General features: G+C 42.0%; 1 protein-coding gene across 3 annotated transcripts; it reads left to right on the forward strand.

The window, feature by feature from the left end:
* Positions 1–1,501: 1,501 nt before the first annotated feature.
* dot1l (DOT1-like histone H3K79 methyltransferase) lies at positions 1,502–25,028 on the forward strand. Of its 3 annotated transcripts, XM_046392851.1 has the most exons (29): positions 1,502–2,020; positions 6,383–6,426; positions 6,529–6,603; positions 6,955–7,018; positions 7,352–7,580; positions 7,916–8,010; positions 8,524–8,586; positions 8,693–8,748; positions 9,099–9,178; positions 10,103–10,171; positions 10,272–10,378; positions 11,498–11,539; positions 11,630–11,725; positions 11,956–12,178; positions 12,288–12,401; positions 12,609–12,700; positions 12,883–12,984; positions 13,625–13,762; positions 13,870–13,995; positions 14,287–14,726; positions 14,816–14,912; positions 15,035–15,184; positions 15,385–15,427; positions 15,945–16,561; positions 16,803–17,008; positions 17,889–17,962; positions 18,051–18,743; positions 19,462–20,292; positions 20,455–25,028. In XM_046392851.1, exons 1-28 carry the CDS (start codon positions 1,940–1,942, stop codon positions 20,127–20,129), a joined length of 4,884 nt encoding a protein of 1,627 aa, XP_046248807.1. In that variant the 5' UTR covers positions 1,502–1,939; the 3' UTR covers positions 20,130–20,292; positions 20,455–25,028. The 3 variants fall into 3 exon arrangements, with proteins under 3 accessions (XP_046248807.1, XP_046248808.1, XP_046248810.1); XM_046392852.1 differs by lacking the exon at positions 19,462–20,292 and having other exon boundaries at positions 1,505–2,020; XM_046392854.1 differs by lacking the exons at positions 1,502–2,020; positions 6,383–6,426; positions 6,529–6,603; ... (1 more) ...; positions 7,352–7,580; positions 7,916–8,010 and having other exon boundaries at positions 8,571–8,586; positions 9,134–9,178.

Consider the following 25,028-nt stretch of genomic DNA (forward strand, 5'->3'; position numbering starts at 1 on the left):
TCACGCTGAATCAGCCAACATTTCTGTGAATGAGTTGAAGACATTTTTATTTTCAACGCACCGTTCTGTAGTGTCACATATCCACTCATTCTTGCATTAAACTCGTTAGGTCAATAAAAATTATATCTAATAGTCAAAACAGTTGGATATTTTACCATATAGCCGTTCTCAATACATTATTACCCTTCGTATGAACATGCAGCCAATGCATTTTGCAATAATCCTATGCAGTGCAGTGCTGTTCAGCCTCCTTCTTTTCATGCAGTGATATGATTTCAGCTCTCAGCTCTTTGCAACAATGCAGCTCATCTGTCTGATATTGATACAGACCATTCCTTCTTTCAGCTTTCTAAGGCAATTTATTTCAACATTCAGCCTTGGCAGTGTTTCAGTTTACCTTTCAGGTTTTCCAGCAATGCATTTCAGCTCTCAGCTCCTTTAGATAATGCAGTTCAGCTTCCAGGTTTTATTTTATTTTAATTGATTTAGGAACGCAGTGCAATGCGCGCCTTCAGATTTTTCAGGCAGTTCATTTCAGCCGTCAGCATTCACATGCATTTTCTGCAGGACTTGCTTCAGTCTGAGTTCCGTATTTATTGTTCCATTGTTTATTGTCTTCCATGACAGTAAACAATAACATAAGAAACATAAAAAGAAGACTTTCATTCAAGCCATAATGAATATCTCGAACTGGAGCACCATGAGCAAACTCTCACTGTCACAGGGAGAAACTGCACACAGCCCCAAAATAATTTGCTCTGAGGCACTGTGCAGCCCATATACTGTGCATTTATCCAAGCTGACATGTTATTTATCACATACAAGTGTAATCATTATTAATGGGCATGCACATTCCATTTGTACATGCCAGTTCTAGGACCCAGGTGCTCTGCTGACTGACTCACTGATACACACTGCTGTCTGCTACATGACTAAAGGTCTGTTACAGAAGAAAGACAGAGAAAGAGAGAAGAGAGGAACTGAAAGAGGTGTGTTTGGGGGAATTGTTGAACATGCAATGAATAATTCAGTCCTACTCACTGATGGAGGCGAAAAATAGGAACAATACCAAGTTTCAAATGTGTGCAATATTCTGAACATGTGTGCTGATTCTTTATAGCAACCTGTTTTGCAATATACTGCGGTAGCATGTAGCTATTAAGACAGAAACTGGTGATTTTGACAATTAATATCATATTAATAGATTAAGAACACTATGATGTATAATTAAATTGTCAAAGTCAAAAAATGTGTAGCCTGTTCTATGCTGACTGTGTGCCCGATGACTTGGCCAAGTTGGAGTGAGCACTGGGTGAATTCATGATTTACAGATTGATCATACAAAGTTTAAGTAATATTAAATCTAATAATTATTAACGGTTGGTCAGTCTGCCTAACTTTTGTTTTGTTTTGTTTTGATTTTTTTTTTTTTTTTTTTTTTTTTGTGAAGTCATTTAGTCGCTTCATCAATATTTCTGTACTGAGCTGGAAAAGAGTCGTGATAATGCAAATTAATGCTCTCACGCGCCGTGGGACGGATGCACGCTGCTGCTCAGTGCTGCTGGCCCACGCGCTGAGATCACTGTCCCGTCGCTGACGTCTGTGTCCCCTCTGCTACCAGTGGCCTCCTGCCATATATATTCATGCCGGGCAAGATGGCGGCGATACGGACGAGGTCTTATTGCAAGTGGACATAAACAGGCATTTTATTCAAAATAGAAAAGCGAGGCAGATATATTTACCCACTTGGCCGTATTGTGTATGTATTTGCCGCGCAACGAGAGTCGACGTATTTTTATTCCACGCGTTTCAACGATTTTTTCTTACAAAATGTTCACGTTGTAGCTCGCTCGCTAACCGACCAGCTGGCTAACACAGAGCAGTTAATAGCTAACGTTAGCTAGCTATCTATCACAGCCAAGCCGCCGTGAAGAGTAGAATGGGAGAAAAGCTGGAGCTCAAGCTCAAATCGCCGGTTGGAGCAGAACCTGCTGGCTATCCGTGGCCATTACCAGTATACGTGAGTATTACACTTTAAAAGTTAGCGGGTATATATTTACATTTTGTGTCTGTTTTTGTCTTTGTTAGCTACCTCTTTGCTAACATTGGCTAGCTGAAGGAGCAATGGCACGCTCGTCCGGAGAGTCAGGTCATACTGGTTGGGATATTGACAGACATTGTGTATGAGCCAGCAACGAGAGCTGTTGAGCTATTAATCATTTTTCCCACATGGGTTAACATTAATGATTCCTAGAAAGTAACCTTACTAACACAGCGGCTGTAGTACATAGCGTTGACGGTACTACATAGCGCCAAGTACAACTAATTCAGAAATCGACCCTGAGTAATAGCTGTTTTGAAATTGGAGCGACTTAAACATATCACCCAAATCACCCTTCACATCCATCATCATGTCAAGCTCGTCGTAGCTTTTTAAGTAGATTTTGCCCAAAGTTTTGCGGCTATGGTCCTTCATGTTCCTACTGTACATGCACGTGTAAATGGTCCAAGTCGTATATAAATAAGTCATAACCTGTCTTCCCTACTACTACTTCCCATGGACGTATAGCAGTGTAGAGATTAAGTACAAGATTTGTGTGAATGAAAATGGTGAGGTCTGTTTCTCGATACTATATTCACGTGAATGGTCGTACCGCATTCCTCGAGTGTTTTCTGTGTTGTTTTTTTTTTTTCTTTCATCTCGTGACATTCATATGATCGAAACCAGCTGTTTGTGTTTGGCGTCTTGATCTATATACATCCATTTGATCCCTGCTCTGTCAGTTCTGTCAGACAGTAATAGTTTTGCTTGCCAAGAAAGAGACTTCTCTTCCCTTAGTTGTGTTCCCATGTATAGCGTGCTGTCAACATGTCAGTGGGTGACTGCACTTGACTCATTGTAGAGAAACGGAAAGGGAAGCGGTTGCAAGTTTTGTGTTCTTTTCAATGGTTGATGTAGTTAGCTTAAACTGTATCTCTCATTTATAGTAATTGTGGTGAGACAGTTGGTGCTGACTGAAAAAAAGATAATTTCTCAGAATGTCTGAGTGAAGTCTTGGAGTACATCTCTTCTTCACCCACGTTACCTAGTCTGGTTATTCAATTCTATCATATAGTTCATCCCAGCATCACGTTATGAACTGAATGAGTTTCGAGTCACTGAGTCAGAGTCACTTGTTAATGTAGTGAGCCGCTTCTCTCTGCTTTGGCTGATAGAGTTGACCCTCCCACAGCACCAGGCCAGAGTCTGATAACACTCAGAGGTCCGCCCTCCCGACTTCAACTGTTTCCTTATGTTATGGTCTGTAAGGATAAACACAAGCACAAGAATGTCAGGAATTTATACTGTTGAATATACTCTTGACCTGCGTGTTTAGCTATTTGTACTGGGACTAGCTGTCGTGCATTGAATTAGAAACAGCTGATAGTCCTGCATGTGGTGTTCTGCAATATGGAGTCTATTCATGTGGTGCTCTCCTCCTGTTTTCAAAGGGGAAAGACTTCCTCTGCCTTCTCCTCTCTTCTCATGTCCATATGGTCAAATCAACAGGAAAGAAGAGAGAGGAGACTGCTCCTATTCATCAGTGTTATATTAATAGAATTCAAAACACATGCTACTATCTGTGTTCAAGTGTTTTTTTCCAGCTAAATTTAGGAGTTTTTACCCATGTTGAACTGCTTGCTGATAGGAATAGATCCCACTCCATGTAGATTCATTCTTTCCTCCCACAGAGCATTAAGATTGCTTATCTCATCCACAGAGCATGAACACAGTGCTGTCTGTATTTTGACACACACACACACACACCATGGCTGTTACAGGCTGTTGTAGTATAAGGCATGTTGGTCTAATCCAACACCCAGAATGAAGCCCATAAAAATACTCTTTCTTTTGTTCAACTGCTCTGTGTTCCTCCACTGTTTTACTCAATCCCCACATCTGTGTCTGTCTATAAATACTTCCATATGAAGAGTGTAGCTCCTTGTCTATTTGGTTCTGGGTGTGTGCGCACTAACCAGCCCTACACAGCATATAAACAACACTGTGACTTTAATGCACAGTGTGTCGTGACTTATTTTGTAGTGTTATCAACAGTGTGACAAGCTGTGCATGTCTGTCAAGATAAACAGATGACCATGATATCAAGACGCAAAATACTTTTTGAGACATATTCTCTGCTTAAAAGACAGAAAAAGATAAGTGATCACCAGTGTTGGAGACCAATGCTCTATGTGTTAGTTTGCTGTTAAAAGAGTTAGCTGTATTTCAGGGTAAGCAAGAGTAGCAGAAGGGTGTAAGTGGCACGCCTGCCTTAGTCATTTGTTCTCGTGGGTTGCTGAGGTAGTGGAGCATGGTGTAGCGTAAAACACCTTCACCCGTGATGCGTCACACTGATGTTAGAGTGAAGAGGTGGTGTAGAGAGGAGGAGTCGTACATGCGTCAGTATACCCACGGTGGGGAGAGAGGAGGGTCTCCTGTTCTTTTTGTCTGACTCTCGCTTTCAGACTGTGTTTATTTTTAGCAGCAGTCCTATGCTGGTGTTGCTGTGTGCCGTCTTTGTGTGAGCAGGTGACCTCCCCCTTTCGGCATCTCATTCGCTCGCGCACACAGTCTTTTTCAGACCCTTGCACACCTTGTATACCTTCCCTATTCAATGGAACACAGTATGTCAAATCTGCTCATGCATGTTAAACAGGATTTGTAACTCAGTAGCTTATTAGCAGCACAGCTAGTAGCTAGCTTAACAATATAGCTCTAAATGGAACATTGGGCTGACAGAAATAGTAGATTTCCTGTGTTACCATGCATATTTGAGTGTGTGCGCATGCATGTTTGAGTTTTGGCGGAAGTTTGCGTAGTAGTGGTGGCGGGCAGTATTGAGCGGGAAGCTGGGAGCTCCAGGCACTGAGCTGTTAGCTGTGGCTGCTGTGCCAGGCCTCGGAACAGCTGACAAATACCCCCCCCCCCACACACTCTCACCAGTTTCTAGCTCTACTTGCTTTCACTTTCTTTCCTTTTTATCCTCTGATTTCTCCTCCTCTGTTACTTTGCCCCGTTTCTTTTCCTCCACCAGAGGCTCTCCTTGGCAGTGTGCTGGAGCAGGAGACAGAAAGTGGGTCAGTGGGTCAGCTCAGGCAACAGGCTCAGGCTGGCTGCGCTCTAAGTGTAACTTGAGTCCTATTGCTCCTATGGAGCAGCTCAGCGCACTGCAGCTAAAATTGCTAACTATAGTTTCCTGGCATGGGTTCAACACAATTCATCTTATTTTAAGTTTTTTCCAGACCAAAGATTTTAGTTAGATCAATTAACATCCGCCACACACCAACACATTTGTGATAATGTTAATCTTTGCGCAGTCTTGGGTTGAAAATCCCAAAATTTGAAAGTATCCTGTACTAAGCACACTAGGATTTATTACCCAAACACCCTTAATAATTCTGGTGAAATGTTTTTCCAATATTTACAATTACAAAAACAGTGCAGTGGAGATTATTTCACTGCTGGAGCCCAAGCTTTTTATTATTGCCGCAAAGATGGGCAGCTATAGTGCCATTTCTCCAAGTCCTTACTTGTTTGTTTTGTCTCTTTCTATTCAGATTGCACCACATCATGGACTTTTGTGTGTTTTGTAAGCTGACTCCATAGTTGAGAAGTAACTATTTCTAATGTAAGACTGTATTGACTAGATTAAGGCATGGTTTGATTGTCATTTTTCGTCCTGTCTGATATGGAGGTTTACAGGCTTATGTAATGGACTACTATGGTTAAAGGTCTCCTCCATTCAGAGTGTCAAGTATGTGTTGTAAACACTCCTCAGTAGTCTATTCATTCATTGACAGTGTGTACAGCAGCTATTGTGTTTGTCAGATGTCAATGAGCGGATGATTCTGACATAATATTTTTTGGGGTAATTGCTTTGCAGTAACATGTAGTTGTGAAGACGTTATTTCCATGCGCTTGTGTTTTTAAGGAATACATTCATCTCTACCCACCAATAATTACATGGTATGCATAGCCAAGAAATAGTTATTCAAATACTTTGGCCTTTAAAATCTTATTCTGTGTTATTATATTAATTTGTTCTTATTTGTGACATTTCTGTTAGGCATGATCATGGTGATTTCAAGATGGCTTTGACATTTATATTTGTACACTGTAGTAAATGGTAAGGTTAAAAGATATGTGACTCAAATTACTAAACAAAAGTCGATACAGACTTTATTTTCTATATTGTTTCTTACAGTTCTGCAATGCACACTACTGTCTCGGAGGTCATGGTGTTCAGTTTTGCTGAAACTTTTTTTAAAGGTGGTGTGGTGCTGTTGAACATAATGGGTCATACTGAGCTGTTTAGTAATTTGTCCCCGTCTCTGTTTTCAGGATAAACACCATGATGCTGCTCATGAAATCATCGAGACCATTCGGTACGTGACCTTTCCTCTCTCTGACTAAGCTTCCACTTTCACACAGACAGTAAGTGACTGTGTCAGGTGTATGATCTAATGATGATTTTGTACTTTCTGTAGGTGGGTGTGTGAGGAGATCCCAGACCTCAAACTGGCAATGGAAAACTACGTACTCATTGACTATGACACAAAGAGGTGAGCTTAAGGTCACATCAGAATCTCTTTGTGCTACTCATACTGAAAAGTCAAACAATTCAGAAAACATACTAAAAGGTTTTTTTGAAACTTGTTTCTGATTTGTCTTGGGCTGATTTTGTAAGGACTGTAGTATAACTGGAATTTGAAACTGTCAGTAGTAATCTTTTTTACCTTGAGTCATGTCCATGTCACAATTGAAACAAAGGTCTTATTGGAGTATTTTCAGATTAACACCAGGATAAAAGTTGTTCTTGGACAGTCAGTGGTAAACTAGGCGTTGGTCTGGGAAGTTGGCTTTCAACTTGTACACAATGGTGGGCTTGATTTTGTGTCTTGTGATTCTCGCAGCTTCGAGAGTATGCAGAGGCTTTGTGACAAGTACAACAGAGCCATCGACAGCATTCACCAGCTGGTGAGTTTGAATGTTTGAAGGCATTTTAGTGCTGTGAATGTCAGAATCTGTGGCACACATGACCTATTATTGTCTTACAATACCAAAGTTCAGTATATGTATATACAATTAATTATTTCTGCGCAATTGCGATCTGGCCCAGAATTCTCAAATACACTTATTTCTGCATTTTGTTCAGAAATCTGCAAGGGTTTCTTTTTTCTATAAAACATGTAGAGTATTTTTTCCACTTCTTTGAAATGTCAGCATCACTTGATAATATCCACACACTCAGGTGTGAGGCAAGTGATTTGACTGTTTGTGTGTGAATGTTTACATAATCCTGTCTTATAGTGGAAAGGGACCACCCAGCCCATGAAGCTGAACAAGCGTCCTTCCAATGGGCTGCTGAGACACATTCTGCAGCAGGTTTACAACCACTCAGTGACGGACCCGGAGAAGCTGAACAACTATGAGCCCTTCTCACCTGAGGTGTACGGAGAGACCTCTTTCGACCTGGTGTCTCAGATCATTGACGAGATGGAAATGATGGAAGATGACACCTTTGTTGACCTCGGCAGCGGTTAGTCAGCAGTTATTTTCAGGTGTCCAGGTTTCACAAAGAATTAATCCATCGCAACTTTTTCATCACACCATTTCTAGGGTACAAAGGCAAATGCTACTGAGTAGAGATACAAAAAAGCAATAGTTTATCTCCAAACCCTTCAAATATATTGTTAGTTTATCACAAATTCTACTGTGGGAACAGTTTACTGATTGGGCTCAAAGAACAATAATGTTTAAAGATGTAGGGGTTGGACAGGATGCCAGTGCAGATAAAAGGAAAAAAATGCATTTCAACATAATAGTCTAGACCCGGCTGGTGTAAGACATATACCGGTTGTCTCTTATTTGCAGGAGTGGGGCAGGTAGTGCTGCAGGTTGCAGCAGCAACCAACTGTAAACACTACTATGGGGTAGAGAAAGCAGACATTCCAGCTACCTATGCAGAGGTGAGTACATGATTATCTGTGCACAGCCAGAGGGGTATCCCAAGCAGAGAAAAGCAAGAGTGTCTGCATTCAGCCAAACAACAGCGCTGTGTAAATACTCACTGCTTTCTTAGTCACTGTAGTGAGCACAGTGCTGGCTCAGTGTGATTGCCACTACAGACAGCTCTGGCTAATACACAGTAGTCTGGCAAAAAGTTTTTTCAAAATGGATTTCCCGGTTCACATTGCATGTTTTCATCATTACCCTTGTACTGGGCCAAGGGGCTATTCTTAATCTAAATGTGTCCTGACTTCAGTTAATCTAACCAGCTTTTAAACAACTCAAAAGGCCATATATCATGATAAAAGACGCATTTTTCTTCATTTTCTGTGAACCGTGAATGTAGTATCCAGTATTTCACTGGAGGGCTGTTGCTAACTTGCTAATCCCCCTTTCAACAAACCTTTTGTTTGTTTGTTTGAGAAAAAAGTATCATTTTGTTTGCATATTTACATTAATACTCTATCTTACAGACCATGGATAAAGAGTTTAAAAAATGGATGAAATGGTATGGGAAGAAACATGGGGAGTACACAGTAAGTTGACTCAGTGTGGCATTTACTTAATATTGGGTGTTGAGCAGATGCACATGTATTTTGTCAATGTAAGAGTTTTACCCTTACTCTACTCTGTTTCTGTCAGCTGGAGAGAGGTGACTTTCTATCTGAAGAATGGAAAGACAGGATTGCCAACACGAGGTGGTATACCAACGATGACAATTACCATTTGTTTCCAATAATTAGACCATTTTAAGCTGAATTTATTCACAGAGGGAGAAATATAGAAACTACTATGCAGTTTAATGCACTCTCACTTTGTGGTATATGACTGAAGAAAAGTTCAGAATGCTAACACTATGAAACTGTTGCTATTGTAATTGCTATTGACACTGTGTCTTCAGTGTGTAGGTGTAAAAAGCATACATATGGAAGATTTAGATTTCATTTTAGAATTTTGCTACACCATTTTCCTCTCTCAAGGTATGTTGAAGGTATATTTTACTGCAAACTGTAGTTCTGAAATGTTTCTTTCTTTGATTGTCTTCCAGTATTATTTTTGTGAATAACTTTGCCTTTGGTCCAGAAGTAGATCACCAGCTGAAGGAGCGCTTTGCTAACATGAAGGAAGGTTAGTGTTTTTCAGTGAAACACTAAATTGTTTTCGTCATTACCAATTTTGGATTATAGCCATATGCAGCCCAAGTGTATTCAAAAAGAACCACAGTATATTAACTTTCAAGTCCAGGAAGACACACACGTACGAGGCTAAACAGTCTAGATAGTGGAAAAAAGGTGGTGGTTTTCAAAGTGGTCAAATTAATACATTTGTTTGTTTGCTGTATTTTTTCTGTTTTTAATATAATCCTTTATGAGTGTTTGGCAACTATCAATAAATACTACAGTGAATTATACATGAGTATAATTCATTGTAATATTTTCCGAATTGGCCAGCAGTCAGGAGGCCATGGTGTGACAGCCTTTGAGGCGTACACTAACGAAATGCAAGGCAGTTTTCCATTTCTTCAAACCAAAGACATAACCTTTTCTAAAATTTGATGCAACAAAAGGAAGATTTAAGACTCTTTTGCTGTTTGAGCCTCGTTTTCTTATTCAGTCGTGAAACATGGATACATTTTCAAATGAAGAACTTTCCAATATACTTCTGCAACCGCAAGAGCAGTCAGTAATAACTAGATTGATTTTATTTATGTTGGAACGTAGCTGTAGCTGTAAGGCTTTTAAACAGCAGGCCCTAATAGCCTTTCCTTATTACAACAGATCTTTTAGTTTTTGTAGAGATCGTCAAGACCTTGGTGATTAAAATAACAATGACCACTGTGTCAACTCTTGGCACTTGATCTTTGACCTCACAGCTCTACTACACTGCTTGACTCTCAGTTTTCACAATATATTATTTGTGGATTAATGCCACTCTGCTTCATGTTAGTGACTCATAGAAGCTACTGTATATGTCTACTTTACAGCATCTAGAATATATCAGAAGAAAATATGTTTCATTTTGTCTTTTGTCTTCTGTTTTTTTTATTTCCAGGTGGGAAAATTGTATCCTCCAAACCTTTTGCACCTTTAAATTTTAGAATAAACAGTAGAAACTTGAGCGGTGAGTACCACATTGGATGAAAAAGCATATTTCATTGACTTATGCTTCCTTTGATTTGCATCTGACATGCAGACCTGTGTTTTTTCTATCTGTCCTGCAGATATTGGCACAATAATGCGTGTGGTGGAGCTTTCTCCACTCAGGGGCTCCGTGTCCTGGACTGGAAAGCCAGTTTCCTACTACCTGCATACCATAGACCGCACCATAGTAAGCACTGCAGCTCTTGGAGGAAGACCCAAATGCATAGACTTGAATTTCTATTAGAGGCGAGGATGACAAGCAGTAGAAACACATTGTACACTAGAGACAAAGGCTAACTTAAACTCAAGAGATAAGCTACCATAATAACAGCTGCTGTCTTAATGAGCAGTCTGTCCCAAGAGTAAGCAATCTAAGCAGGGTTATGTAGGGTAACACACACATAAGACAATAATATAATATACAATAATATATATATATATCTCACTCCGTTAATTGGTTAAATAATCCCTGGTTACCAGTGGGAATCCCTGTGAGAGCTGCCAGGCTGCCCAAACAGTCAATGTTGTTCTGTGTCACCACCTGAAGAAGATGCGGCTGGTCTCTCCTTGCTTGTTATGTGGCATATTTGTAACCAAAGATTGGTGGTGTAACTTAGCAGTGGACATGGTTGATGTTTTTGTTAACATGGATTAGGCTTTGTTCTTCTTCGTAGAGGATGTATTTTGATGTTTAAGAGGAAGTGAGTAAAGGATAACTGAGTAAAAAGGTGTATATGTGCTCGGTTCCTCTGAAATTACATAAACTACAAACAATCAACTGCCAGCTTACTTCATGAAATTAAATTTTGTGACTGCATTAAAGCAAGGGACGATCAGCAATCTGCATTAATGATCCAACAGCATCTCAGAAAGAAGAAACAAAGCAGTTTGCAATTTTCAGTGCTGTTTTCATGCCACTATATTTGTGTTAAAATAGTTTTTTGCGTTCTAAACTGATAATCTGTTATCAGCCACAACATTAACACGACTCACAGGTGAAGTGAATAACATTAATCACAGCAGAACATTGCAATCATATGGATGTTCTTTGCCACATACCACCCACATAAATATTGCAAACCAAATACACAAATACACCAAAACACATTTTTATAGAGTTTACACGCTGCATGAAGACTTATCAAATGTAAATTGTATTCACAGTGACATTTCTGCAGTGAGTTTACAGCCAACACTTCGGAATAACAAGATTTTGAAAGTTGATGTGAACATCGTGACTGTTAAAACTTGAAAGTAATAATATAATAATATATATATAATAATATCCTTTTTTCTTGTCTTTCAGCTTGAAAACTATTTTGCTAGTCTCAAAAATCCTAAACTCAGGGTAAGTCACATTCTTCATCCTCTGTGAGGCTGTCACACTACTCACCGTATTTTCAGTTTCAAGTCATTAATTTGGTTCATCTTATACTAGGAAGAGCAAGAGGCAGCTAGGCGACGTCAGCAGAAGGATACAAAGGACAGTAAAAGCAATAGCACCACACCCACAAAACCTAAAGAACAAAACAAGGTAAGACATGCACAGATTTACAAGATTTTGTGTGGGAAGCATTTCCTAGGACCAGGTAGATGGGGATTAAACATGAATCAACTTTAAGTGTATTGCCTTTTGTTATACTGTCTGCCATTGTTTTCACTTTGACATTTCCCTCTTGGCTTATGCATACCTCAACTTAACACAGAAAGTGCTCAGCTCTTTTTCTGATTACCTTTGTATGTGTCTATCCATGCTTATTACAGCAGGACTCCTGTGGTGAGGAGGAGCGTCCTAGCTTGGTGACAGTGGTCAAGCCCTCTGCCAAACCCCGAAGAGCCCGACTCCTGGCCAAAGGTCGCAAGTTGAACAACAAGAAACGTGGTCGACCCAAGAAAGCTGCCCCAGCTGCAGAGAAGAAAAACAAGAAGAACCAGAGCGCTTTGGATTTGCTGCACGCCAAGACCCTTTCTGCAGCACCCCCTCAGGGTAAATCGGAACATCATTCTTCAAGCTGTCTGAGAATGCCCTCTTTACATCTACAGTGTGTGGCTTTGGAATCTCAGCTTAACATAAATATGCTTTTGTGTGTGTACAGATGCATACCGGCCACCTCAGAGTCCTTTCTACCAGCTACCTCCCAAGGTCCAGCACTATCCCTCTAGTCAACTGCTGCTGAGCCCGACTCCTCCTGGTCTGCAACAACTGCTAGGTGAGCTGTTGAAGACTACATCTAACATTGAAATTGCTGGTTTTAAAGTTACAGTTAAGCTTTCATATGGGCAGATGACTTAGAAAGTGGGGTGTGACTTTTGTTTTTCTTAAAGAATTTTTAAATTGATTTTTTTTTCTCTATGTGATCTTTATGAAATCTTAATCTCTTGTTCCCTCTGTGTCTCCAACCTGCATCTTTTTGCAGATAACATCAAAGTCCAATACCTCCAGTTCATGGCCCACATGAGGACTACTCAGTACCGCTCCAACTTGCAGCAGCTTTTAGAGCAGGAAAAGGTAATCAGTAAATACAGACTTTACGGGTTTGTTACTGCTGCAGGAACGTACCATACCATGCCAACACATATGAAATGTATTCAAATTGTCTCTTCCTAAAAAGAATAATGATGTAACTGTCATGCCTGCTTTTTTTTGGCCCAACCTCTTATCTGTATTGTTGTTTGTTTTTCTGTCTCCAGCAAAAACACAGGGATCTGTCAGGGCAGGCAGAGCAGCTCCACTCTGTCTGCCAGTCTCACAAGGACAAGATCAAAGGTCTCTTTCAGACCAAACTAGATGAGGTGGGAACTGCTACTTTATTGCTCTCTAGAACACAGGAAAGTACTTTAAAGTAATGTAAAGACACTGTCCACAAAATTAGCCTTAACTTTTAACATCCACAAATATGCATCATGTGTTTTCCGTGTTTTCTTTCCCTTCACCCCAATGCATACAGTTATTTTATTTTGAAGTAGTTTATTAAATCAAGGAAACACACAGAAACCCACATTGCTTTGCATTTCCAAGCACATCATGTATACTAACAACTGGTGCTTAAATACAGCAATTTGATAGTTAGCCTGGATAGCTTATTTCCTGATGAACATGGTTTAAACAGAAATTGAAACACAACTTCAGTATTACCAAGCGAAGGCATATGATGGGTGTTTTCCTGCAGTGTTGTGTTGTTGTTTCCATTAATTTATTACTAATCTCTTCTGGTTGAAACTTCAGGTATGTTGCACCTGAGACACATGTATCGTCCCTGTTGGATGTGACGTGTGCTATGTTGAAAAACACTTGTCTGTTTACCGGGATCACACCCTGTGTACACTAATACGTTAGTGCAGCAATGTGAGAACTTCAACCACTGGAGGTCAGCAGAGACAGGATTGTCACTGATGTTAAATTGCCCTTTCTGTGTGTATGTGTGATGATCAGCTGGGAGTGAAAGCCTTGACTGTGGAGGACCTGCTGCAGGCCCAGAAGGAGATATCAGCCCACAATCGTCAGCTCAAAGAGCAGACTAAGCAGCTGGAGAGAGACATGGCCTTACTGAGAGACCACAGTCTGCTACTGGTGAGACCTCAGGGCTTTGTTGTTTTAATTTCCACCCTGTTACTACAGCATCATCCCCAGTGGTTCACACTTGTTACCACTCCTGTTGCTCTGCATTTGTTTTCCAGCTGAAGTCTCGATGTGAGGAGTTAAAGCTAGACTGGGGCTCTTTGTGTCTGGAGAGTTTGCTGAAGGAGAAGCAGGCGCTACGCAGACAAATCTCTGAGAAACAGAGACACTGCCTGGAGCTGCAGGTACGCAGTCTGCCTCCTTGAGTTTATGGGGTTCATTTCCAAATCCTTGTATCTCTCTTCTACATCTTGTATACTCCATACTTTTCTTCCATCCTGCCTCCCCATTTTGTACATCTCACTGGCTCTCCAAAGATATTCAAAGGAATTAGCCTTGTCACCTAAACTATGAATAAAATGTAACTTTCTGGAGCAGCTGATGAATTGTTGTCGCAAACATTTTCCCAGACATTGCAGCATCATTGTAGCATGCTCTTCCTTAGTGTAATGGCTCCCCCTGGTGTCTTTTTGTAGATCAGCATTGTTGAGCTGGAGAAAAGTCAAAGGCAACAGGAGCTGCTTCAGCTCAAATCCTACAGCCCCTGTGAGGACTCCCCATACAGAAAGAACCTGGAGCCACGCTCTTCCACAGACCTGGACTCCTCTAAACTTACCCTGTCCTCAGCCTCAGCCCTCAATGGTGTCAGCCCAGAGCTCTCTATCAACGGCACCAGCTCACCCTGTTTTGACCGGGCCAACACCAAAGGGGAGCTTCTTTCTCGCTACCTGCCGATCTCTCCAGATCACGAGATTGTACCCGCCACACCTGATGTGCGACAGAGGCAGCAAAATTCCTCATATGCTCTTCCTGATTACACACGCTTCTCGCCTGCCAAGATTGCCTTGCGGAGGCATCTTAACCAGGACCCCACTGCCTCTGCTAACCTGAGAGGTCCAGGGCCGACTGCGCATAGGTTTGATTTCCAACAATTACCTGATTTCCAATAATGATTCTTTCTATTTTCAAGGTCTACAAATTTCTTCCTATTTGGTTTATTTCTAGGGAATTGGGTGGTGTTAACTCTCCGCTTGGAGCCAAACAAATCTGCCCCTCTCCCAGTGCATCTGATACCCAGAATACTCCTAGAGGTTCTGAGAGGGTAATGTTTCTTTCTTTGCTGTTTGTATCCTTAGACTGTTAAACTGGTTTCCTACCTTCCTTGCGATGTTTTGCTCTTGCACTGGTAACACACATTAATTTTCTCTTTACTCTCTCACTTAGGGTGGTAAGGAGAGGAGCCCGTCAGTTCAGGGTGACAACAGCATTACAAGCCTTCCAATAAGCATCCCTCTGAGCACTGTCCACCCCAGTAAACTACCAGTCAGCATCCCCCTGGCAAGTGTGGTGCTGCCCAGTCGGGCTGAGAGACTGGTGAGGATGTTCATGACAGGCCCGCATTGCAGTATTTAACTTGGCTACGTCTGTGTTAGGCCCCTGCTGCTGATGTAATGAATTAAATGTTGACTTGTGAAGGATAAATCTAACGGTTTCACCTTGACAATTCTAGAAAAATCTGGAAAAATTGAGATACATTTTGTGTTTTTCACATTACGATATTTTTGTAATTTCAGAGAAGTACTCCAAGTCCTGTGTCTCAGGCAAATCAGACCAACGGTAAGGATTACCCTTTAGCCACTTCATATTCACATTTTGCATTTTATATTCATTATGTAGCTCACTTTTTTTTAAATCAATTTTTAAAGACCTCTGTACAGAGTCAGCGTCAAAATTAAAAGTTTAACAAAAGCACAGGCTGAGTAGGTAAAAAATTAAAAAGTAAAGGAAGCAACCAGACAAAGTTTGTTGGAGAGCCAGGTAGTAACAGAGAAATCAAGCATTCCCAGTAGTTGCTTTACCTTAGGTATGACCACATATTGTTTAGTTTCTTTTGGTAAAGTATCCACTTCTGCCGTCTCGTTGCAAACAAACCTTCCCTTAAACCTAATATAGAAGTGAGTCTTTCCATTGACCTCATTTCCTGTATCACATCAAACCATTGTTTGTGCTTAGAAGAATCAGGTTTGTGTAGCTTATTTATGAGTAATAAAGTGTATAAAGTACATTGTGGTTTATATTTGATATTTGTCTGTTCCTCCTGTGCCTCTTTAACTATTAATTGGTCTCCCTTTAGGATATTCAGGGCTGATGAATGGAAGTCTCCATCCTGAGGACCATAATGGTGCTTCTTCATCACCTTCTCCACACACCAACACTCTTTTGACGGGACCAATGGGCCGAGGAGGTTCCATCCAGAGCCCCCCACTCAGTACTGGAGGGGTGCTCCAGTATGCAGATGGACCCCCAAGGATTCTTTCCGAAGATGGAAAGGATCACCAGGGAGGTGAATCTGACACTGAGCCCCAGGACAGTGAACTGCGTAGAAGAATCTTCTTCTCTTCTTCCTCCTCTTCTTCCTCCTCGTCCTCTTTGTCAGGCAGTGGAGGCAGTGCAGCCGGAGGATCACGCCTCCACCATCACGCTGGTAACTCAGCCAAGCAGGGATACCAAAGTAACCATGGAAACCACCACCACCAGTCCCCCGGCACACAGCACGCTCAGCCACCCTCTCACACGTCATCATCACACTCCTCTCACAGCCTCGGTGCTCAGGAGGGACGTAAGCGGGGGAGACGGAAGCGAAGTTCTACGGTGGCTGTCACGGCTAGCGGGTCCCCAAAGAGGAGGTCATTTCCTGGACTCACCTCAAACAACCACTCCTCAGGATCACCACTCAACATTAACTCCATGGTGAGTCTGATTACACTGATGATTTTCTAAGGTCCTCTTTTGTAGTATATTGTGATATAATGAAGTTATGTATTTGAATAATCAGTCAGTTATCAATTATAGATTTGCTATGCTCATGAATCAATTCTGTTACACTACTACCCATAATTTTACGTGGATGAACAGAATTAGTTTACATTATCACAGTATTTCTATTGTCGGGTGTCATCGGGTGTAATCTGCAGGTCTTCTGCCCTAACAGGTGAATAACATCAACCAGCCTTTGGAGATCTCTGCCATCTCCTCTCCAGAACAATCAAGCCGTAGCCCCAATGGGCCTGATTTGGACCAGCCTCCCATCCTGAAGAGAGAACGTCCTCTCGAGCTCAATGGCACAAGTCGTTACTCCTCAGCCCCCAGCTCTGATGATGAAGACTCGGGATACCCTGCTGACAGCTCCAGCTCACGGTAATTTGAAGATGAAAGTAACATCAGTGTAACTGCTCAGCAACTGCTCTTTTTGCAAGATGGGGGCTGTTTTCCCCTTTTTAAGGTCTTTTGTATTGTCGCTTAGTAACCAGCAGACAACATTTCCTTTGACTCTATTTCATTCTAAAGTTAGGGATATGAAATATGTCATTATGCCTTTGATTACCTAAGTTCTGCTTTGATTTTATAAGCCTCCTTACACATTTGGATAATTTCATCACCAGTTTAAGTGCACCACATTGTGTCTAGCGGGGGCCAAAGGGCACCCGGCCCAACACCAAGGCGACTGCCATGACGTTTTGCTGACTGACCAAAGCGTGACTGCCGCCCCCTTGAAACAATTGTGTGTTGCGATACTCAAATCATATACAGGATACAAGAAGGAAAGACGTATTAAAAGTGTCTGTGTGTTCAGCTCTCATTACTTCTGTAGCCTCTAGCTGAACCTCTGTGGTTTGAAGTTTAGTTTCTCACTAGCATCCTTGTTTTTACTTTCGTATGTCTGCTTTATTTTGCTGTTTGCGTCTTTTTTCAGTACAGTGGGGAGGAAAATTACATGCAAGAGAAAGATGCACTGCGCTAATTCAAATTCCATCTCTGTATTGCTCAAAAAATTTTAATGGGCTCAATTTGAGGAGGAAAGGAAATGTTTCTCCACCCCAAGCATGTTATCAGTTAAAGACACACCTTCAAACAGGCAAGACCTATTGTAATGGAGATGCTAATCATTACCATGTTGGGCTGACACGCTGAATCAAACTGAGTCAAACCAGACCAGCACACGTGTATGGAAAATCCCCAATGATGTTGCCATGTGTGGCTGTGTTTGTTTTGATTGTTCATTATTCTTTTTCTCTAGAATTGAAAGAAAAATTGCTACTATATCCTTGGAGAGCAGAGACGGACCTGGTAGACTAGGGGAGAGTGAAAGAGGTAAGAAAAGAAAATGTCACACACTAAAAGAAAAATGTATTATTGTACTTCGCTGCATGATGCCAAATCATTTTTCTGACTCTGCTAGGCAGGAAATCTGGTAGCAGCAGTGGCAACAGCACAGGCAGTGACGCCTCATCTTCGTCATCCTTGTCCTCTACCAGCAAGTGGAAATCCACCTTTTCACCCATTTCTGACCCTAAGCAGCCAAACTCTGACCTGAGACAGGGGGGCTCTCCGTTCGGCATGGGGGGGTCGAGTCGCGGCACAGACTCTGATTCTGACCACAAACAGCAGCATCAGCAGGTGAGGAAAGGGAGTGAAGGAGAGTCGTCCAGCTACATGACTGCCAACCCCTTCCTCAGTCAGGAAGCAGGAACCCGTGTTGGAGGTGGCGGGTGTGGTGGTGGTGTGCAGGGAGGCAGTGTTTCAGACCAACGCCAGGCCCTCCAGAAGCAGAAGGCTTCCCGTGATTGGGAACTGAAGACTAGCGGCAGCTTGGCCAGTCAGAACCTCTTCATATCTGCTGCTGCCAGCAGTGGAGGGGGCATACTAAGTGGGAAGGTGGGGGGCAGTCCTGTAGCAGTTTCCTCAACCGCAGGATCATCTGTGGGACAGTACTTGGGATCTCAGTTCCCACTCGGAGGGACCTCAGTCTTACAATCCTTGTTCGGGGCCCAGACAGGCGGATCCACAGTGAGTGGAACCCCACGACTCGTCAACGGACACTCTGCCCTGGGAACTTTCTCCAGTGCTGGGCTGGCAGGTGGAGCGGCTGGAGGTGAGCATCACTAACAGCAAACTGATGAACATGTGAAGTTTTATCTCAGGATCACTAAACAGTCAAGAGTGAGGGCATAGTCTTAACCTGGGGTCATCTTGATAAAGAGTAGTGTGAGTCTGAGGGATTGGGCCCGCTAATAGAGCCAGGTAAGTGATGGTCCAAAGCTGCTGTCTCTCTGTCTGCTTCGCTGACAGTTTGACTGACTGACTCTGTGTGCTGCCTTGCTTTGACATAGACTGGCTGCTTGAGTGCTGCAGTTGAAAACACCCCTGGAAAATGCTGCCTTTTAGCAGAATGAATACTTGAGACAAAAATCTGAAAAATCTGTGATTGACCATGAATTATGAACATGTTCAGTATAACTATTATGTCACTACATTGCCATTTTCTGTGGGTGTATCTGTTTGAGTTTTATGTCAGAGTCATTTCACTTGTAAGCTAAGATCAACCCACATAAAAATTTAGCTGTCATGAGAATTGTTTTAGTGCAATTTAAATTGGCCAGCCTGGATTTGGTTACACTCACAGTGGACTGACTCTGTTGGCTTTCTGTGTGCTTGTCAAAGACTTGCTTGGCGCTATGCACAACCTGGCTCAGTCCTTGCTTCTCTCTTTGTCCCCCTCCCTCTCGCTCTCTTTGCAACTTGTATCTGCTCTCTCTTCCCTCTGTCTCCACTTTCTCGCCCTCCCTCCATTTCTGCTGTATGATTTGCAGGTATATTTCACCACGTGGTTCCCACAGTGTCCTCCCATCAGTTTGGGACGACGCTGCCCACCTCTGGAGGCCTCAGCTCTCTGCTCAGTCTCTCCTCTTCCTCTACTTCCTCCCAAACCCAGCAGCACAATACTCCCCAACCAGCCTCCACGCGCCTGGCCTCTGTGTCCTCAACTCTCCCCCTCTCCCTGTCCCAGGCCCAGCACAGCCGCATCCATTCAGTCCTGCGTAGCCCTTCTCCTCCCACGCTCTCCCTGCCTCCTCCTCCACCCCTGCACAGCGTGCCCTTCTCCTCCGCCTCCTCCTCTGCAGCCACACACTCCGATGCCCCGCCATCCTCTCGATCAGACTCCCTCCACTCCTCCCGCTTGTCACACTCCTCTCTCCACCACCAGAGAGCCCAATCATCCCTCTCTCTTTCCATCTCTTCCTCCACCTCTGCCTCCTCCGCTTCTGTCTCTGTTGTTGCCACCGCTGCTTCCCTGTCGTCCTCCTCCTCTTGTCTGTCAACCTCCACCTCGTCTCGTCCATTCGCAGTTCACTACTCCCCTCGACAGCCCCCTCCACCACCAGCCAGCAGCTCAGGTGGTGGCGGGAGCATGTGGAGGACTCAGGGCATGCATGGTACCTACACCACCTCCCAGCTGCCTGGCTCCCGACCTAGATAGGGTTTGGAGGTGAGGGGTTGGGGTGGGGTGGAGAGGGGAAGGGCAATTGGCAATCACAGGGTGGAAAGGGGGAGAGAGTGAAAGAAAGAAAGACTGGTAGGAAGTGAGAGAGACAGGATACCTGTTTTCCCTGTGCTCCCACAAGCTGTTCTGATTGAACAAGGTAAGTCAACTTTTAGATTTAAAGTATCATAGTCGTGCTGGATTATAAGTTTGGATTTTGAAAGTGCTCAGATACAATACTGTTATGGCCTGTTTGCTGTGTAGAATCTGTCAGGCACAGAATCACTCATGATGTCTTTTTCTGTCTTCTTTGGTTTTTCAGGTAATTGATGAAAACTACCTCAACATTAAATAAACTATGCAAATGTCCAGGTGTGGACCAAGGCACTCTCCTCACTCACTGGTGCTTCAAAATGTCTGCACTACCCAACCGCCTCCAAGACTGGCTTCTGTACTGGGATCTCTGACACACCAACACACACACACACACACTCTCTCTCAAGGGGGGTGGTGGGGGATGTTTGATCCCCACTCACTCCTGTATCCCGTGTGGTAGCTCGCTGCCATTGGTGTGTGAGTGTGTGTGTGTGTGTGTGTGTGCATAGGTGAACGAGTGGCAAAAACCTTGTAAAGCGCTTTGGATAATAGCGCTGTATAAATGTAGCCATTTACTCACACACACACACACACACAAAGACCGCCACTATGGTAATTTTGAGCAGAATTCACAGATACTGGTCGTGTAAAAATGTTGTCTCAATGTCTGGTTCAACATTAAGGTGCTCAGTTGTATGATAGTGTGTCAGTCTGTTTGTCTCAGTCACTGTTCCAACAACTAGTGTTCAGCAGTTTTATCTGTTTTTATTGACACAATGAAGCACACAGTCCACCTTTTTAGGCTGAATGTCAACAGAAGTCACGTTCCCTCCACAGTTTCACTTCGTATTTGTGCATGAGTGCAACACACAAGCGACACAGACCAGTTCACTGAACTCTGCTCAGATGTCATGCAGCTTGCCTCTCTGCATGCCTGCTCTCTTATCTGTTTTGTTCTTTCAGTGAAATTCAATATTTGTTGCAACTTAGTAGAACCTGAAACAAGATGAGGAACATCTGGTCTTACTTCACACTGGATAGTTAAGTTACTCGTGTAGCAGAAGATGTACAAGTCCTGTCTGGTTTGTTGACACCCCTTAAACTCTGGTTAATGATGGTTGGTTGAAGATTTACAATATTGTCATATTTAAGAAAACTGAAATATGGGTACGTACTCTTCAATCTGTTAAAAGCATAGTGGTACAACCACTGTAAAATGATTTTCTGCCCTGTTTAGCACACAGAACTAATATTTACTTTCTTTGCTACTGACTGGAGCAAAACCAGTGAAGTATGCCATGTTACTAAAATAAAGGTGTGGTTCAGTGTTTCTCTTCTAATACCAGAATTTTAACATATCAGTGTAAGTATGTTTGTTTACTGCAAAAATAATTGTGACAGCGGTCTGGTGTTTTGCCGTTCTCTAAGTGAACTGAAGAATGATGTGCAGTGAAGTGTTCTGAAGTCTGAACACACGACTTGCTTCTGATTTCAGTTTGAGTATGTGATGAATTAATTTATTTTTATTAATTAATTAAGAACTTTTCAAGGGGTGCCAATAATGCTGAGCAGAGCTGAGTACATTTTCATGTTTTTAAAAAGACCCCATGAAGTTCACTTAATGAGATGGTGGCCTGTGTAGATGTGATCAGTCACTGAATAGTATAGACCCAGTGTTGTCAGTGAGATGAGTGCTTTAGTGAAGCTGAAACCAGGTGTAAAAGAAATACAGTAAGAGGGTAACTCATTTCTGTTTTCATTAAGATTTTCTTCTTCAGTCAATTGGGTAAATCACACTACCATGTGGGACCGCAGCAGGAATTCTTAACTCTTACTAAGCTAAACTTATTTATCTCTGCTGTTTGGAATTGCCAGATTAAGCAAATGTTTTAGGACTCACATGTATGTGGAATTGTACTGCATTCAGATCATACAAACACACGTACACACTCACACACTCATGCATGCAAATCCTCACACACTGAGAAAACAGTAATCATAACCACAGCGAACTACTGGACTCTCTTCACACCTATTTGTTTGCTTTTTTTAATTGTGTAATTTGTATTTTTGTAAAGAATGTTTGTACTGTGAATGTGATTCATTCTCCGACTGTATAGTTGTGTATAATTTAGATTATTATATTTATGCCGTCAGTCTCTCCATTTGCCTTGGTATTTGTTTTTCCTTTTTTTTTTTTTTTTAATCCTGAAATGTGTTGACATTGTAGAATTCAACAGTGTGTGTACTTGACTCACAGTCTGAAAACAATGGTGCTACATTTGGACTGTACCTGATCTTATTTATTCTATAGTGAAAACATCAAAAAACCGTTCGAATACGTGGTGCTGTACACAGGGACATTTGTAAAGCTGTTTCCGGCATTTCCTTTCTCGTATTTAATGTTTCTATTGTCTGGTTCTTTGAATGCCTAGTGTACAACTGTGAGCACCACCTTTACATAAAACTGCTCTGCAACAGCTGGCTCAGCTGTCTGAGCAAACAGGTATGAGGACCTCTGTTCATGTTTCTCACGCCACAGTTTTGAACATAAGTCAGCCTGCTTTGCTCTCAAAAGTGAGCTGCTTATCTGTTAGTGAACGAGACACACTGTTTTTGTACATAACCTTTTGATTTTCCTTGTTTGTCTCTCCATCATAAATAGAAAGGTATATAAAAATGTATCTATATACAGTCTATATATATATAAATATATATATATATATATATATATGAGTATATATAAGTGAATAGGGGTGTTTTGGTGCTGCATTGTGACCTTAAACTCAGCCTGTTAAACAGGAGGCTTGAAGCCAAGGAGAGTTAAGCATTGCACACATATGGTGCCTAACAGCGTGGCAACACAACAGCACCTGAATCCTTGTGATATACACACACACACACACACACACACACACTGACCACAGAACTAGAAACTCAAAAGCTGCGTGTTTTTACTGCAAACAAAAGTGCTGTGGCTTGGAACACGACTCCAGCACTAGAACTGTCTTCACTTTTATCGGATGTTTTCACATATTTGTGTCTTTTTTTTTTTTTTTTTTAGCAATCTAGACTCTGCAGGAAAAAATGGTGCTTCTGTTTCCAAACAATTCAGATTTTACCAACTAAATCTCTACTGGTGCATACAAAACTATGTGTCAACCTCTTACACACATACTGTCTGTCTTTAGATGTCTTACTGTCAAGGCCCTACCTTGTAATGTGAGCATATTGTGTAATTGCAAAGACATGCTGATGTAGAACACTTGTGTTGGGGTGCATGTGTGCATCACTTTGGTTAGGAGTAAGAGCAACCAAGCTTCCTTTTTCTCTGATAGTGAGAATACACTTAAGCTCAGTTTGTAAGTGTGTATGAGCGTGTGTGCGCGTGTGTGAGAGCGAGTGTGTGTGCTGTTTTTTTTTTCCACTTGCCAGTGCATATCTAAGGGAAGATTAGACTAATAATGAAAGCTTTATTGTAAACTCCTGTCCTGTGCACTCACTTCTCACCTGCGAGTGTTCAAGTGAAAAGCGGAAAGTCGTTTTAGAACATAATTAGAGACTGTAGTCTGTTTGTTACCAGCACTGAGAGGTCTTTTGTAATTATTATTGATGCTGTTTTGATTTTCTTATTCTTGGTGTTTGATACAACTGCAGTTACATGTTATGCTTTTAATTGTGTCTTCGTATTTCTGTCAGTTTTTAATACTACTAGTCAGACGGACAGCACGGTGCTCTCCTTCACTTAAAACAAGGAAATTGCAGCTATTGATAAATACTACTCTTTTCCTGTTGTGCTGCAGGGTTTTATGGTTTAATAATCTTCAACACGAGCTTGCCTGGCAACTTTCTTACAGTCCAGTCTAATCTACGGAAGTTTCTCTAATCTGGAGGGGCGATGTGGTGTATGTGCATGTGAGAATAGTTTGTGGGAATGACAAAAAAAACATTACGTTCATTACCGATTTCAACCAGTTGTGTAGCTTACTTGTACAATCAGTCAAAAAGGTGAGGTGCTGTTATTCAAGTCCTTTGGTATATGAGCATGATTAAAGCTTCAGTGCAGTTCTCCAGCATGTTCCATCCTGGTACATTATTAATCTGCGAGAGCTTTGCGGTCGAGGCTGTTTACTCTAAAATCCTGCCAAAGGTCTTAACTCAGGAACTCCCCAGATTGTTTGAAATCACGTAATGAAGTGAGCAGTTTTCTATTGCATGTCACAAACTTATTCAACATCTTGTGGCATGATGAAGTCCCTCTCTAACCCAACTCAGGACCAGGACGAACCCTTCAGTAAGTGTATTTCAAGGTAAAATTAGCCAGTCGTCTTGTCAGATCTCTTCAGATTCATTCTCACTGTCGCATACATCCAGCCTCTCCGGTGAACTCCAGCTTTATAAAGCTTTATGAGTCGGTCTGATCTCGAGAAGCTGTGAAATGGCTACGACTTTCAGCATCTTCCTCATCTCACAAATGCCTCCGTCTAGATCTGTGTCTCTAAGAATGAGGTTCACTGTCCTTTGTTGGGATTCTTCCCATTGTTTTGGGAGGTAAACCGACACTGGACACGTGGACTACAGTATGTGTATAGTGATCTCTGATCGGTGCAGCCAGGGCAGGTTTGAGGTGCAATAAAGGCAAACCTACTTTCCACAAGGCCCTGGGTTTTCATGATAAAATTGTTACTGTTCGGTGTTGGTGCTTTTATCCTAAGATGTTATAATGAAACAAATGGAATTAATGTTTTTTCTGCATTTTATGATTATTAATAAAAATGTTTCATATAATGTTTGAATTAA

The sequence above is a fragment of the Scatophagus argus genome, chromosome 6 (assembly GCF_020382885.2).
Source record: "Scatophagus argus isolate fScaArg1 chromosome 6, fScaArg1.pri, whole genome shotgun sequence".
NCBI classification, from domain to species: Eukaryota; Metazoa; Chordata; class Actinopteri; family Scatophagidae; genus Scatophagus; species Scatophagus argus.